The 18321-nt window shown below is 35.0% G+C and overlaps 1 protein-coding gene and 1 pseudogene across 1 annotated transcript in view; one reads left to right on the plus strand and one right to left on the minus strand.

The window, feature by feature from the left end:
• Positions 1-18111, plus strand: part of LOC145283827 (sialin-like) — a 211553-nt gene extending 193442 nt beyond the window's left edge. The window contains exons 7-10 of the mRNA XM_080132921.1: positions 5541-5690; positions 7169-7301; positions 11612-11853; positions 17656-18111. Of these exons, the coding sequence (XP_079989047.1) occupies positions 5541-5690; positions 7169-7301; positions 11612-11853; positions 17656-17847 (717 nt within the window). The 3' untranslated portion in view covers positions 17848-18111. The remainder of the gene's footprint in view (positions 1-5540; positions 5691-7168; positions 7302-11611; positions 11854-17655) is intronic.
• On the minus strand, positions 6797-6933 carry LOC145284177 (U2 spliceosomal RNA; annotated as a pseudogene).
• Positions 18112-18321: the final 210 nt, after the last annotated feature.

The raw sequence follows: 18321 nt of genomic DNA on the forward strand, positions 1-18321 counted from the left end.
TAATTACCTCATTCCAATAATTGATTTTGGACACTTCATCACCAATGGCTTTTAACTTTTTTTTTTTTTTTTTTTTTTTTTTTTTTTACACAGGGAAGTATTCAGGGTAGAATTGTCATACATGGTCTCCAGGCTATTAAAGTACATTGTTACTTTTCTTTTATGTGTAGCCCGGTTTCGTTTAAAAGACAGTAATTTTTCTCGTATCATTTCAATATTCATATCCTCGGGTTTTTCTTCTCCCAGAAGGTTTTTAAGAGTTCCCTCCATGGTGACGTCTTCCTTAATAGCCATTTATTTTAGTAGGTATGAATAAGTACCGAAATTTGAATACAAGTGCAATAAAATCATTTTGTTTTTAATCCACGCGGATAGAGTTTCATCAAAACACTTTTTTTATAAGTGCAAAGAAATAATTAATTTTAATATCCACGCGGGTAGAGTTTTTTGTACGTTTTGAGCGTCCCAAATTCACGTTTTATAAAACTCGAGTAAGTATGTTCCATAAAAGTTTTGAATATGTCATAGTATACCGTTAGTTTGGATCCAGAATAATAATTTCTCTCTTGTAGAGTATCCATCCTTGAGGTAACATCACTTGGAGAAGGTTCATTCCTCGTTGGTTATCCATATTAAATGTTATGGACGCGAATACCACGATGTTAACTGTTTTGGAAATATGTTAGAAATTTTTTTTATTTCTAACGCACCTCTCTTTTCTTGGTTCCTTGTTATCCGAACAACTTGGTTAATTTTGAGAAAGAATAACACAATAAAATTCTTGTATTTAAAATAACGTATATTTACAAGTAAAGGTTAAAGTTTCCAAAACAGTTGTTCTGGAGGAGTTTCTGTTTGTTGCAGAAAAAGAGAGTAATTTCTGAGAAGTGTTCGCTGTTAATCTTTTTTTTTTTTTTTCTTTTTTATTGTTGCAAGCAACTCCAAGTAATAGTGGGTAATTTGCATAAGTGGCTTTATGCAAATTACCTTACAAAGTTTGAGTACAAATAATTCTAACACATTATCTGTAGTAGAAAGAAAAAAATTCGGATTAGGTTTTATACCAACATTTGATTTCGATATAAACTACACGGTATACCCATGTGTGACTTAACCTACATGTTCTATCTATATTTGATGTGGGTCATGAGTTAAATAAGCTACGTGGTTTATCCATGTAGGATTTTGTCTCACGCTACATGTTATAAAAATGTTTTATTTGCATCAGGAACTAAGTAAGCCACATGGTATACCATTGTAGGGATTCATCGTGTGCTGTAGGTTATATGCATGTTTGGTTTTACAAGATCTAAATAGATATATCACTAGCGGGGGCGCCCGGCTTTGCCCGGGCGTAAAATACGCTTAAATATGATATTTTAATTTGTCCAGAGTTCGTATATATTATTATAGAGTCGTAATTTCAAAAGTAAAAAAAAAGTATTTAGGTGCCATCAACTAGAATCGAAACTGAAAGTGTAACATTCAAAGCTGGTGATGTTACCACTGTATGACATGCATATGAACTGATTAAAATTTAAAAAATTAAAAATTAAATAAGATGAATGTACAAAATGATTTTTTCAATTTTTACCCATTTTTGACCCCTTAAAACAATTTCAACTTGCTAAAGACCCATAAAAGAACGGTCGGTAAAAAAAAATCCAATTGTTTGAAGTCCTTAGCGCTGCTCTGCGACTTTTAGTTTCGGAGGAGATAGAGTTTGAAAACATGGAGATAAGCAGACAAACAGACAGACAGAAAACATACAGACATATATCCGTTTATATATCGTACTAGCCTGGATGCCCGGCGTTGCCCGGGTGTTTGTTTCGATAAAAGAGAAATTTTGTTTCATACGCGATATATATGCTTGGATATATGGTGAATTTCATTTGATGGAATTATCAAGCGACATGTTCAAATGTTTAAGTTTTGTCCAAGGTTAAACAACACTGATGGGAAAAGAAATTAGAACAAGAAGTCTTAATAGTATGGAACATAACGCTGCAAAAGGTAATGGAGGAATGCCAACGTCTAATAAATATTAAAAAAATAATAATCAGAAGAGAAAGCATATCACGGATAGACTGTAGGACAAAAGTTGAATTCAAATAAAGAAATGCAATACGTTTGATGGAAAGAATAAAAGACTGTTTCTTTAAGAGAGGAAAAACAAAGTTGCAATCGAAGCTAAACGTAGTTTTGCCTAAAAACGAAATTAAATGGTTAAAAGAAGAAAGTACGTCAATATAAAAAATAAATGGGCAGACCGTGGAATTGTTACTTGATTCCGAAAGTGATATATCACTTATAAATGAACAAACTTAGATAAAAAAAATAAGTTGTCCACAGTTAACAAACACAGAAAGGATTGCCAGATAATAGCAAACAAAATTACCATTATAATGACAATTACAAAACTTAAAGTTCAAATTGTAACATTTCTTTCATAAGACGAAAATATATGCACTTCCTTATTCACAAAATCTTTTCGGTCTAGACTGGATTGTACTGTTCAACTTATGGTAATTACCGATTCTTTCAGTAACAAAGTTAACTTCGTTGATAAAACAAGACGTAGACCACAAAAAAAAATTATTACGGATTACGTTTTCTCATGACTTGGTTTGTGCACAAAAACAGAAGTTAACTTCGAATTAAAAGAAAATGTTAAACTGATTTTTAAATCCAAAAGAAAAGTACCATTTTCGATACTAGATGCAATATACAGGGTGTTTCAAAAGTCTTGGGAACATAAAGATTTTTAATAACTCAAAAACTATTAGGAGTTAAAAAATGAAATTGGTACCGTTGGAAAGGTTAAAGTTTCAAGTTTTGTGGGGAATCTTCAAACTTGCTCAATATGAGCACCATTCGTCACACGGCAGACATCTAGTCGATAGTCCATTTCCTGCCAAACGCGTTCCAGCATCTTGACGTCAATGGTTCCCACAACTGCCGTTATTCGAGCCTTTAGTTCGTCAATATCTCTTGGAAGGGGCGGCACATAGACTTGTTGCTTGACAAAGCCCCAAAGGAAAAAGTCACACTCAGTACCCCATATGCGAGTGCTATGCTTGTTAACTTTGCCATTCAGATAGAAGGTCGCCTCATCGCTAAAAACAAGCCGGTCATCAAAGCCGTTATCTTCCAACTTCTCTTGCGTTGCAATGCAAAAGTCACGGCGAAGTGGCTTATCAGTGTCCTTCAACTTTTGGACCAACTTGAGCTTGTAAGGTACCATTTGCAGTCGTTTCCTTAAGACACGCCAGACAGTTGCTGGAGCAAGCTGAAGTTCCCTGCTGGCTCTTCTCACTGATTTACGGGGGCTCTGCTGAAAGGCTTCCGGACTTGCTCAACTGCATCTTCTGAAGTTGAAGGGCGACCTGTTCGCTTACTTGGGCACAAACACCCATCTTTCACAAATTTAGCATGCCATCTGACAATGGGTTTCCTTTCAGGGACTTCTTTTTTAAATTTCCTGCGAAATGTACGCTGAACACATGTCCACGATTCAGTCTTTGCAAATTGGAGGACGCAAAATGCCTTGTCTTGTTTAGAGAACGCCATTACTGCACATGGAAAGATAAGACGAAAATCATTAGTATGACCAAAAACTTGATTAAGCAAGCTTTAAAATGACACCAGTTTCATTTTTCTACCTGGAATAGTTCATGAGATATACGAATTTGTAATGTTCCCAAGACTTTTGAAACACCCTGTATGAGGAATTAGAAAGGTTGGAAAAAACGGCGTAATTTAAAAAGTCGACTACTCGCATTGGGCATCGCCAACCGTACAAATCCAAAAGGAAAACCAAAAACTCAGAGTATGCATTGACTTTTCAGCTGGATTGAATGACAGTTTGAAAGACTAGCTATACTCTTTACCATTTCCAGAAGATATATTTACTAAAGTAAACAGTGATAGAGTGATTTCAAAATTGGATTTGCCGGAAGCCTACCTTCAGGTTAAAGTCAATGAAGAATGTCCAAAGTACCTAACAATAAACACACGTAAAGTAATTTTAAAACTTAATCGTCATCCTTTTGGATTCAATGTGGTCCCAAGACTATATTCCATCAAATAATGATCAAAATGTTGGCGGGTATGGAATATGCAATCGCATATTTGGATAATATTTTTACTAAAAGCAAAAATGAGATGCAACACAAAGCCCATATTAGAGCAATATTTCAGAGAATTGAAGAATACGGATTCAAGCTGAGTTCTAAAAAATGCGAGTTCTTCTAAAAAGAAGATTAAATACTTAAGGCAGATCATTGATAGCAAAAATGGTAGAAAAACAAACCCAGAAAGAACCAAAGCTATTAAGAATATGCCCGCACATGATAACCCTGCTAAACCCTAAACTTTCTTGGGATTAGTAAGTTACTATAGTACATATATCGAAAAAGTATGTATGAGAACGCCGTTAAATAATTTGGTCAAAAGGGCACAAAGTCGATATGATTAGAAGAATACGAATAGACTCTTAAAGCAATAGAAACCCATTTCGTAGTAAACCTATTATTAGTACGTGTTTGTCGAACTCAGGAATTTGGACGGATTTTCGAATGGTACACTTTATTTACTTCACGAGGGTAGTATGCCCTCGTCCCGTAAGCTATGACTGGATAGAGGTCCTAGGTAATTCGCAATTGTATTTTCCAGTCACCCACACTGAGGATTGAAACTTGAACCTTCAGGAGAATATCACTTTTACAATTGATTTTTCCAAGTACTCTAACCACTGCGCCACGGGTCTTTGCGCTTAGAATACTTGGAAAAATTAATTGTAAAATAAAAATTATCCTTGCTATATCATTTTTTTTTTAAATGCTCTGCTTAGTTAGCCCCCATTCTCTCCAAACTCTACAACAAATGCCTTACCGAATCTTGCTTTGCTGACGACTGGAAAATTGGTGCCAGTATTCGAGAATTCTGGAAAAAGAAGCTCAATTATCTCTTATAAACGTTCAGAATATAAAAATAACAAAGATAAGAACAACAGTTCGAAACGTGTAAATGGTTATGATATTGTCGCTTTCGTAGAACTTTGGCTGATTGGAAAGCAAGCAGATGATGATGATGATGATGACAACAATGATGACGATGATCATGATGATGACGACGACGATGATCATAAAGGTGAAGATGATGGTGCTAATGAGTACGATGATGATGATGACGATGACGATGACGATGACGATGATCATAATAATGAGTGTATAGAAGAAAAAGGACAAACGAAGAAGTTTAGTTTAAACTTTTATTCAGGGTCAATGCGATTGTAGCAGGTGCTATTGGTTGACGACGACGATGATGATGATGATGATGATGATGATGATGATGATGATGATGATGATGATGATGATGATGTCTCTTTTGAAAAAAAAGCATAAAGAATTGTCTTCATTTTATTTAATTATTTTGTGTTTAATTGAATTTTGAATCCAGTAAAACAAAAACGCTTAAAATAGTTGGGTTTTTTTTTTTCAAATATTTTAACAATTTTTTTTCTTTTTTCATCTCAGAAAGTGAAAATTCCCTGGTTGAAAATGATGACTTCCATGCCCGTGCACGCTATTATTGTGAGTAATATTACTGCCGATTGGGGTGTCTATACCTTACTTACTGGAATACCAACCTACATGAAGGAGGTTCTCAAGTTTGACATAGCATCGGTAAGTTATAGTTTGTTTTTTTTAATGCATACAAATATCTGTGCATGAGGTCGCCAAGCTAATCAAGAACCTTGATTCCAGTAAAGCAACTGGCCCTGACGGCATTTCAGTTATAGTGCTGAAAAGACTCCAACCAGAATTTGCCCCCATACTTACAAAACTGTTTCAGCATTGTCTTAAGGAGAAGTGCTTTCCAACACCCTAGAAAACCTCATCAGCATGCCCCGTATTTAAGAATTCAGGTGAAAAGTCATCTCCCTCTCGGTACAGACCAATAAGTCTCCTCTGTGTCATGAGTAAGTTGTTGGAATCCATATTGAATAAAGAAGTAGTCAACCACCTCAACAGAAACAACCTTCTTAGTGACATGCAATATAGTTTCCACTCTGCAAGATCTACAGCAGATGTGCTAACGGTTATATCTCATAGGATTAGTGAATCTCTTGACAAAGGCTTTCTTTCCAGGGCAATTGCTCTTGACATATCGAAGGCCTTCGATAAGGTATGGCATAAGGGCCTACTTCACAAGATTTCCAGCTACGGTATCACTAGAAATGTTTTCTCAATCATTAAATCATTTCTCGGTTCATAAGAGTAGTGGTCTCTATTTAGAATGCCTCCCCACGGGACAGAGTTAGACACCAGGGTCGTTTTTTAATGTGGAGAAAAGGAACAAAAATAAAAATTGTCTCAGACAAGACAGAAAACAAGAAACTGAAGTGCAGCATCTGAAGAACAGATACTACACTTTGATCTTGACCCGATAAGAGTAGTGGTTGATGAGCAGAAATCAAAGCCCACAGTATTAATGCTGGAAATGAAACAAGGCCAATAGCCATTAGTTGCGTGCTTTCATGTAATGAATGAATGCGTAAATGTAGGATTGACATGAAATTCTTAAAGATAAACTAAAATGACCGAAAAATGGGCTAAAATGATTTAAATAAATAAAAACTAAATGACTTAGAATGATTTTAATGAACTTAAGGATGAATTGAATGACCTTAAGAATGACTTGAATGCTTAAAAAGTAACTGGAATCCTTCAAAAACAACTTGAATGATGTGGAGAATGACTTGAATTGCTTTAAGACTGACTGGTTGTAAAGTGAGTGATCATTTTACATTAAATTAATACAGAAAAGTGATTGCCGACTTTATATCACAAAGTTACAAACATAAGTACAGCATGTAGTAAGAACAGATACTACACTTTGATCTTGGCCAAAAGGCCAAGAAAAGGTGATATTTATTTGCTCCCCCACCGAGCAAATTAGGCACAAGGCCGATTTTTAAAGTGAGGAGTGAAGGGGAAATGGGGACCAACTCCTCGGGGAGTAGGGGAGCTGGATAGTGACAATTGGTATGAATGTAAGTCTTTGAATTTCAACAAAGTTTTGTACTAATTTATATATATATATATATATATATATATATATATATATATATATATATATATATATATATATCTTTTTTCAGAACGGTTTAGCATCAGCGTTACCTTATGTTGGTCTCTGGCTACTAATCAACGTATTTGCATATGCAGCTGACCTAGTGAGATCAAAGAATATCTTAAATACAACATGGACTCGGAGGATATTCGATGCATCAGGTATGATATTTTTCTTCTTCATCTGCATCATCAATTAGCATGTCTTTTCCACATCATATGTGGGTTTCACGTTGGCCATAGCGGTTCAAAGTGATTCTCTCTATGAAATCCAATTATTTATCTCGGCTTTGCTGTGCCATTGCATGAAGTAAATTTTGACCAAGTAATTTTAAGTCTTCTTAATACTGTATTTTCTGCTGCTAATCTTGACTGGAATCTGTATACATCTATCTTATCTAACCGGAACTTCGTTCAAGATGTCCATACGACTGAAAATGGTTGCAATACAAAGCTGACTCTATTTTGGGTACCTTCAGCCTTAGTTGTTGGGAGTCAAAGCCAACTGTCATTACCACAAACCCATGGAAGGATAATCTTATAATTTCTCTGCAAACTCAGAAAGTGGGAGGTAGTATCCACTTGGTAACCACTAAAATGTTATTATTATTACATAGAAAATATACATCAGCCACAATAATCTGCTTTAAATGTGTGTGGTCATCCAGCAAAGATTAAAATAGCTTATAATTAGTCGCCTATAAGCCAACCTGTTTATCCATTAGAATTGCCCATAAACCTTCATATTGATTTATTATAAGGAAAAACAGAATGTGATGAAGTAAATGTATTACTTCCAAAAATCCTTGTTTTCTGTCTTATTAAAAGAGAAATAATGTTTAGAAAGCAAATTTTGTTATCGATGTTGTCATGGAGTTTGACCATTTTTTTGTGTTATGTTTATGTCCTCATCAGCAATCTATATGACTAAGATTGAGGACTAAGCTGAATGAAAAATAACTTATTTGAGAGTTACCTCCTTTGATAATATGTAATCTCTATATCTAGGAAGACACTAAAAGTCTTGTCTTAGTTTTTCAATACTCAGCTGATATTTTCAAAAAAATGTATGTCATGAGAGGAGAGCATTCCTTTTAAAATATGAAGAAATTGCCATTTCCTACATAAATTATAATATAAAATATAAAATAAATATCAAAATAAATATATATAAATATAAATGATAATATAAATTAATATAATAATATATCATAATATAAAATATATTATATAAATTAAATATATATAATTTATAATAATTAAAAAAACTTTTAATATTAAAATACATTACATTACAGTTAAAAAATAAAAAGATTCTTTTTAGTCGTCTCTGGAAACATTTAAAAATAGAACAGAAAAGTGTTCTTTTTTTCGAGGGTTCTACAAGGTTACAAAGTCGAGGTGTTCCATTTTTGGAAATTCTAGAGGGTTCCATTCCCCATGACTATAAATAGACGCTAATAGCGTCATAATTCGCTTTTTAAATCAGCTCTGAGAAGGAGCGCTAAGTTGGGGCAATTTTCCAACTATTTATGATTCCGGCCAATTTCCTGTGATAAAATTCGGTTGTAAGGACATTCCTGAAATAAGCCTATTGCAAGCTCCCTCACAAAATAAACGGACACTTGGTAAATATTGATTTTTTGATCTTATATTTTGACCAAAGAAAAATATATGATATTTTCTCAAACTCTATTATTATTTTGCGACAAAAACTAGTAACAAAGAACTTGAGTTACCTCCCTTACACCTTCCTTGTAAATATTTGTTTCCATTTGTTTTCTGTTAAATAAATTTCCTTTTTCTCTCTTAAACTTATTTTAGTTTTTTTTTTTTCAATAATTGTTCTATGTCTACCCCTAACCCTAACCCTAACCCATAGACATTTATTTTGTATGTAGCAATGTAACATTTCTTGCTGTCGCTTTTGAAAAATAGGTACTTTGTTTTATTAATAACTTGAAAATTGGAAATGATAGACATTCAAAAAATAAGAATAAAATGATAATATGAGGCTCAAGGCTTGGATTAAGCCTAGAAAGGAGTCCTTATTCATTACAACGCAATGCAAATGGCTTTCTAGTTCCTATTAAAAGTGAGTTCAATTTATTGAATTGTTATATTTGTAATATCAATCGAATTCAAGAAAAGCACCTTGTTAAGAAAAACCTGTATTTTGCTTTTATGAGTTTCGAGAAAGCTTTTGATTGGGTGGCAAGAGATACTGCCTGATGGGCATTATGTAAATTAGGGTTAGTGAAAAATGTTTACGCTATGTACAGAAATACTTAAAGTCATGTTAGAATTTAATGGTAGGACTACTAGATAAGTTAAAGACTTGCAGGAATGTTATGAAAAGTAGAGGTCTGGGAATGAATGTTACCAAAACCAAAATCATTGGTTGTAATGTTGGAAAGCCTACAGCAAACTGAAATTTCTCCACTCAGTCTGTGAAAAAAGGGAGGTAGAAATAACTGAAATGACATTTCAATTCGTATTTGTGACAAGTGACATATAGCAAGAAAAAGGGAGAAATGGGATAGGATGGTGGATTTGTGTTGAATAGCGATCACACACAGCGTTTGCTTGACTTGTCTCTCTCTGTTTCTTTTTTCTTCTTGTGTGTGTGTGTTTATATTGCCCGAATTCCATAGTTTCCTTTTCTGGCCATTGACGTCAACTCCAAGTTAATATCTAGAGCGTCCAGGCTGGTTCTTTGTTTATCTTATATTTATAAAATCTGGCATTGCCCGACTAATAATCCAACATTTGTAAGCATGGAGTACACAAAAGGTGCAGTGGAAATACTAGTAGGTTGAGAGGTGATATCCAGTTTGTGTGCAAGAAATGTAAAACACTGGAGACGGGTGAGAACTCAAATGTTGATAAAATATATTTGGAATGTGAATCTATTGAGGTTGTCCAGAAGTTTTGTTACCTTGGTGATATCACTGGAGCACAGGGAGGGGGTGGTGCTGGTGCTAGTTCCGATGAAATAAGAGTGCCTGGAATAAGTTCAGGTAACTTCTGCCATTCTATCATGTTTGTATGTAGAGTAGTGTACGGAAATGAAACCTGGAAGGTAAAGGTTGAGGATATGTGTTGCATGGTAAGAAATTATGAGAATGATGTGATGATTCTGTAATGTGGATCTTAAAGACTGATTTAGATCTGATGACCTCAAAGGAAGACTAAATCTGGACAATACCATGTGCAGTATAGGAGATTTCGTTGATTTAGTCATATTGAAAAATATATGAGTGCTTGGATTAACAGATGAAGGAGGATAAGAAGGTTCAGAATAACACGGGATGAAGTGATAAAAATGGACTTGAGAAAGAGATGAATAAACAAAGGCATAACTGAAGATAGGTTAGTTTGGAAATCAATTCTTAAAAGCCGTCCAACACATGCCAACGTGTAAAATAGATGTTAAACTGAATAGGATAATGGTGATGATTATGATCTCTGTTCATGCCTGAAATCTGAACCTGGAGGAAATTAACATCTAAAAGCCTTAATCCCTTTCTGTAGTTTATTAGTCTATAAAGGAAAGCAAATAGACTGAGCCATGCTTGATCCACATCTAAACGTGACACATGAAGCCAGCGAGACAAGAATACAAAATTGTTGTTTATTTTACAATATTTATTTTCTTGTAAAAACTTCTTTTTTTTTAATGTTTTTAACGTCACGATCATCCACTTTATTTGAAAGTGTCACTATTTTGTTTTAAAGTGTCACCACTTTGTTTTAAAGTGTCACTATTTTGTTTTAAAGTGTCACTATTTTGTTTTAAAGTGTCACCACTTTGTTTTAAAGTGTCACCACTTTGTTTGAAAGTGTCACTATTTTGTTTTAAAGTGTCACTATTTTGTTTTAAAGTGTCACCACTTTGTTTTAAAGTGTCACTATTTTGTTTTAAAGTGTCACCACTTTGTTTTAAAGTGTCACTATTTTGTTTTAAAGTGTCACTATTTTGTTTTAAAGTGTATCCACTTTGTTTTAAAGTGTCACTATTTTGTTTTAAAGTGTCACCACTTTGTTTTAAAGTGTCACTATTTTGTTTTAAAGTGTCACTATTTTGTTTTAAAGTGTCACCACTTTGTTTTAAAGTGTCACTATTTTGTTTTAAAGTGTCACTATTTTGTTTTAAAGTGTCACCACTTTGTTTTAAAGTGTCACTATTTTGTTTTAAAGTGTCACCACTTTGTTTTAAAGTGTCACTATTTTGTTTTAAAGTGTCACTATTTTGTTTTAAAGTGTCACCACTTTGTTTTAAAGTGTCACTATTTTGTTTTAAAGTGTCACTATTTTGTTTTAAAGTGTCACCACTTTGTTTTAAAGTGTCACTATTTTGTTTTAAAGTGTCACTATTTTGTTTTAAAGTGTCACCACTTTGTTTTAAAGTGTCACTATTTTGTTTTACAGTGTCACTATTTTGTTTTAAAGTGTAACTATTTTGTTTGCAGGCAAAGTGATTCCAGCAGTTCTTTTAATCGGCCTTGGTTATATGGATTGCAACCATCCTTATATTGCCGTTGCTCTTCTGACCTTGGCCGTCTCCCTCACAGGATTACAGTACAGCGGTTTCATAGTAAACCATGTGGACATTGCCCCTCCAGTGGCCGGAATTCTATTCGGCATTTCAAACTCTTTGGCAGCCATCACTGGTTTCATCAGTCCTCTAGTTACTGCTGCTATAACTCCTATAGTAAGTTGGTTTGTTTTTTCTTATCTTTATTTTTTTTATATAGTAAGTTTCTTTATATAGTAAGTTTATTTTTTTTTATATGTAGTAAGTTTGTTTATATAGTAAGTTTATTTTTTTTTATATAGTAAGTTTGTTTATATAGTAAGTTTATTTTTTTTTATATATATAGTAAGTTTGTTTGTTTTATTTTTTAGTTTTTTTTTATCTATACTAGACGTAATCGTGACCCGTTGGGTCACAAGCATTATCGCTATGCATTTCACTTAAATTTTACTTACACTATGACGTATCTGACGTTTCTGAGTTTTTGAGATGAGGATTGGTTATTCGTATTATTTGGATTCATTGGACTACAATAACATCAGACTGTCTACAAGGACCCGTGGTGCAGTGATTAAAGTACTTGAAAAAAATCAATTGTAAAAAGTGATATTCTCCTGAAGGTTGTGGGCGATCAAAAAATACAATTATGAATTACTCCCTATCAAAATTGTTACGTTTCCAACCCGTTTCCCTGACCAGGAAGAACAACACGCATCACTTCTAGATCTGTTTTTGACCACAGTTCCCGATGAGTGCATAACGAAGGCCCACAGCCCACTCAGGAATCCTGATCATGCAGTGATAATGGTTGAAATCGCCCTAAACTCTAGACCCAAAACTGAAGAACCAGTGCTCAAAACAACGAGATATTATAAAAAGGCTGACTGGGAAGCCATCAGGGAACTAATCAGAGATGCCCCATGGAGAAATATTTTTTCTCTCCCTGCTGAACAGTGTGCAAACGAGACCACTGACTGGTTCAAAACTGCAATCGAAGTGCATGTTCCCATGCGGAAATTTTATAGTAAGCCCCATTCTCCCCAATGGTTTACGTCGATTGCGCAACTGCCATTGCTCAAAAGCGGCATGCATACCGTAGGTTTAACCGACATAAGTCCAGTTCAAACAGACTGAAGCTAGAAATAATGTTAAGAAAGAAATAGCGACAGCTAAGAGAGAATTTACGGAAACCACTAAAAAGTGCATCGAAGCACAAAAACTAGGAACTCGAGACTTCTGGAAAATCTACAACAGTGTAGTAAATAATGGGCAATCAACAATTCCCCCACACACCAACAATCACGAGGTTGTCTCCTCAGCAACCGACAAGGCTAACATGCTTGCCAGTCGGTTTGCCTCAAACTCCACACTGGACCCTTCCAACCACTCCCTACCTGACTTTCCTATGCGGACAGATGCCACGCTAGACGATCTGAAAACCACCCCTGCTCAGGTGCATGCTATCATAAAAAAACCTTGACACTTCAAAAGCATGTGGACCTGATCTTATCCCAGCTGTGCTATTAAAAAGTGCTCAGCCGAAGTAGCTCCAGTTCTCTCCAAACTCTACAACTAATGCCTTAATGAAGCTTGCTTTCCGGGCTGTTGGAAAACTGCTTCTGTTGTACCAGTATTCAAGAATTCTGGCGAAAGGATTGACCCATCAAATTATCGCCCCATTAGCCTCCTCCCACTTTTTGCCAAAATATTTGAGACCTTAATTAACCATGCTCTAGTCCATCACCTTACAGATGCTAAACTTCTGACTGACAAACAATATGGATTTAGACAAGCCCGTTCCACAGCAGACATCCTAACTGTTATCTCTGAACGTATATACCATTCACTGGACAAAGCGAGGGAGGACAGAGCGGTAGCTCTAGATATATCTAAGGCTTTTGAGAGGATATGGCATGAGAGTCTTCTCAGGAAAATTAGATCATACGGTATCACTGGTAGAATACTTAACATAATTAAATCCTTCTTAGATAAGAGAAAAATCCAGGTTGTCCTCGACGGTCGTACATCTAAACAATATGATATAAATGCGGGGGTGCCCCAGGGTTCTATCCTTGGACCTCTATTGTTCCTGATATTCATAAATGACCTCCCCCGACAAAATTTCCTCTGAGATGGGTATATATGTTGATGACACTACACTCTATGGCAGGTACGACAGGAAGACGAATGAACACATTTCTAAAGAAATGGCAGAAACACTAGAGGAAGACCTCCAATCTGTGGTGGAATGGGGACAAAAGTGGTTGGTCGCGTTCAATGCTGCCAAGACTAAACTACTTTCATTCAATAATTACAAGAAACCCTGTCTACCACCTATAGCAATGGCCAACGACTCTTTATCTGAGAGTACATCTTTCAAACTCCTTGGCCTAACGTTCACAGGAAACATGAGTGGGAACAATTACATTGAAGGCATTGCCAGGGCCGCTGCAAGAAAGGTGGGCTCTCTCTACCGTGCTAGACAATTACTAACACCCGAAAGTATCCTGTACCTCTATAAGGCCACCATTCGCCCATGTATGGAGTATTGCTGTCACATCTGGGCTGGTGCATCTGCTACTAGTCTCTCGCTCCTTGACAAGGTTCAAAAGAGAGTCGCAAACCTGATAGGCCCTGAACTGGCATCTAAGCTTCAGCCTCTGTCCCATCGACGAAATGTTGAATCCCTCTGCCTTTTCTACAAGTATTTTAGTGGTGAATGCTCTGACGAACTGCAATCACTTGTGCCTCCACGACGTGAGCACCCTCGACAAACCCGACAGGCTGCTAAATCCCACCCCCACACTGTAGAGATCCCTAGATGTAAAAGATCTTTTTACTCCAATAGTTTCTTCCACAGAACCGCTAGACTCTGGAATTCCATTCCAGGTCCCTGCTTCCCCAACAGTACTGACGTGCAGAAGTTCAAGTGTAACGTGAACCGACATCTTGCTGCCCAAATCCCTACATAGTACCCCAGTAGTTGTTGCCCCTGATAGTAGCCCCCTACACCAAAGTGGCAATTTGCCTTGTTTGGGGTGAAAATGTAATAAAAAAAAAAAAATTAAAAAAAAAGAAAACTTGGGAATTCTATCCAGTCATGGCTGATGGAACAAGAGCATGCTACCCCCCGTGAAGTAAATAAAAGATTCCGCTCGAAATTCTGTCCAAATTCCCGAGTTACACAGAAACATTCTCAAGTTCGACAAGATACACCTAAAGAAGGTCGGAGGTTACATTGACCAAAACGTTGTGAAAATCACACTCAAGATGAGAACAGTAGTCCGGTGAAATCCAAATAATACACATGACATATCTGTCAAGACATTCATCTTCCTTAATTAAAAATAATAAGTCTCTTTGCTTTTATATTATCCATAAGCAAGATATAGAAGTAAAGAGACTTTTTTTTTATTTTGTTATCTAATTTACATATGTGTTTACGGTGTGTATGAACACACTATGTAAATTAGATGATGAAATAAAAGCGATTACGAATCAATGTTGAATAAAGAGTGTCACTCTTTCTCAAAATGCTTACAGATACAGTAAAACTATTAAAGAATTGGTTGAATCAACATAGAGTAAGAGAGAGCGAGATAAATACATAAGTAGCTAGGTGATGGATGGGTCACTTGTTGAATTCATTATTAACTAGCAGAACCCGTAGAAATTCCATGGAGGTTTAAAAAGTTTAAAACACATTATAATTAAAATGAATAAAAAATAAAATAAAACAAATAACAACGAATTTAAAACAAATTTTTAGCAAATTCTTTTATAACCTTTCTTAGAACTGCACGCCTGTGAAACTCTGTTCCGTCTGCCTGCTTCCCACCTGACTACAACCTGGATGTCTTCAAGTCCAACATTAACAAATTCCTAATGAACCGCCCCCTTAAGTAAACACTTCATTAAATCTCCACACTAACGTACTATACTTGCAATAACCCTTATCCCTGAGTGGCTTCCGGGCCTTGACAAGTGGTGACCACCGTGTAAAAAAAAAAAAAAAAGTTAAAAAGAATTAAAAATGTTTGCGATGATATATTTTTTTTGTGTGTGACACCGGACGTCGGGCAAGTAAATTAATATACAGATTACAGCTGATTCGAAGAATTACAATGGACAATTTTTTCAAATATTACTTTTTTTTTTTTTTTTTTCACCCCTTACAAAGCATATCGCCACTTGGACGTAAGGGGCTACTATTTGGGGCCATGTCTAGGAAAGATTAACAAGATATTTGTATATGTCATATTTAAACTTCTGCATATCAGTACAGTCAGGGAAGCAGGCAGCAAGAAGGGAATTCCAAAGTCTAGCTGTTCAAGGGAAGAAACTATTAGAATAGAAAGCTTTCTGGCATTTAGGGACATCAACAGTGAAAGGGTGGAATCTTATTGCTAAGTGGGTTTGTCAAGGATATGTATGTCAAGGGATACAAGTGAAACAAGTTCATCAGAACACATTCCATTAAAATATTTGTAAAACAGGCACAGTGATGCAACACTGCGGCGATGGGACAGGGGCTGGAGCTTAGTTAATAAAGTGGGATCGATTAGATTGACAACTCTTTTTTGGACTTTATCTAAGAGGGAGAGACTATTGGTAGATGCATCAGCCCAGATGTGTTAATCTAAACGTCTCGTCTGATCGATTTTAAACCTGTAAATACTGTTACACAAGCTATTGATTCATGCAAAAGAGAAAATGAAAGTCATGGGGAATAGCTTTATACTATCTTCAATGATTGGCTTTTCAGTTATATATTTAAAAGTTAAAATGAAAATCTTGGAACGCAATTACAAATACTCTTGGGAAATTCAGATTCGGGACAGTTAGTCTTCTTCTTATATATAAAGTAAAGTCAAATGTTCCCTTATTTCATGGACGGGAATAGTTTTCTTAAGTTAAGGTAGATAAAAAAATCTATTTCATAAGACTTATAATCTAAATATTGGGCTGTATTTTTAAAAGAAAACTTTTATTTTAAATCGATTTCATCGATTTTAAAATTTAATTCTGATCAATATTTTTGTTTATTAGTTACTAGCTACCTGTTATAATGATTAACCGTAATAACCAGATATATTCTGACACTACATTAAACCCGATTACTTAAATAAATACTTTTACAGTTTGAACAAAAGGGCTACAATAATAACGTGGTTCTTCATTCATGCTGAACATCCACAGAATATACAGCAATATTTTACATATGAAAAATGCCACTGTGGAATTTCCACGGGTCCCGGTAGTCTATATAAATAAAACAGTAGATGTATGTATGTGTGTGCACGATAAACGCTTAACCTATTGGCCACATAACACTGAAATTAGCAGATAATAATCATACACCAAGAATGGTTTATAACGAGTAAAATCTCTATTTTGATGGATGAATAGCGCATACAGAGATATGTTGGCATATTTGAAATGCAAGATGTTCATTTCAACTTGCTGACAAATGTTATTAGTTTTACGCATGCGCCAATTCAATCATTAGCTAGAAATGGTTTAATTTTATATCTTTTTTACCTATCTGTCGATAGCTTAAATGGTAGGGAATGCGGTTGGGGCGCTTAATGTTTTGGTTTTAATTCTAGCTGATGGCACTCAAGTCATTTCTTTTATTTTTTTTAATCTTTTGAAATCATTACTATATACTAGGTACAATATAATATTCAATAGCGAATTGGCTCTGTAATAATAAATACAAACTTTACATGAATTAAAATATGTTTAACATATTTTATGACCAGACAAAGCCGGGTGTCCACTTCTAGTTGATAAATAAATGCTAATGTGTAGTTGTAAACAAATCGAGCAATTGGTGCAGCCTCTTTTCTAAAAGTCCACAAAATACTTGTTTTGTTTTGTGGGGGGGTTTACTATCTTAAGTTATTTGTTATTTGAAAGTTTATGTAATAGAATTAAGAAATCATGAAAAAATAAAATCTTTGTTTTATGTTTCAGGGAACACAAGAAGAATGGCAAATCGTTTTCTACATTGCAGCTGCTGTTTATTTGTTTGGTGCTATATTTTACTTGATATTTGCATCTGGCGAGGTGCAGGATTGGGTACGGTACTGTCATGAACCAAGCGACCAACCCAAAATTGTCGAGGTTGCTATAGAACCATTAATGATCGATGCACAAAAGGTTTAATGAAAACCAAAATTAGTTGAAACCAAATTTGCTTCCTCAAAACAAAACGGAATCTCACCCCAAAGAAATGTTTCAATGGAAATTCCAAGAGATATTGTAAGGAAAAATGTTGCATGAATAGACAGAACAAAGAATTGTGAAAAGTTAAAAAGTTTATACTATAGTCAGGAACGAATTTAGACCATTAAGGGCCACGGGCTAAATGAACTTGAGGACCATTCATTAACTATTTTAAATTGTCTACTTCAAATTAAAAAAAACAAATTATTGATACTTGTCAAGGCTCCATTTTCGTAAACTATTATACCGAGATATAAAAAATGTCGCCATCTTTTTCACTTGATCCTCATCTTATAATGCTGAGTGTTTAGCAAAACAGATATCAAGTATCATTTATTTAAGTCTTTGGTGGAATTCCATTAAGGATTGAACCCTAATCTCCCAGCCAATTAGCAAACACTCTAGCCATTACAT

Source organism: Euprymna scolopes, chromosome 8 (genome assembly GCF_053919585.1).
Source record: "Euprymna scolopes isolate OS-2025 chromosome 8, ASM5391958v1, whole genome shotgun sequence".
Taxonomy (NCBI): domain Eukaryota; kingdom Metazoa; phylum Mollusca; class Cephalopoda; order Sepiida; family Sepiolidae; genus Euprymna; species Euprymna scolopes.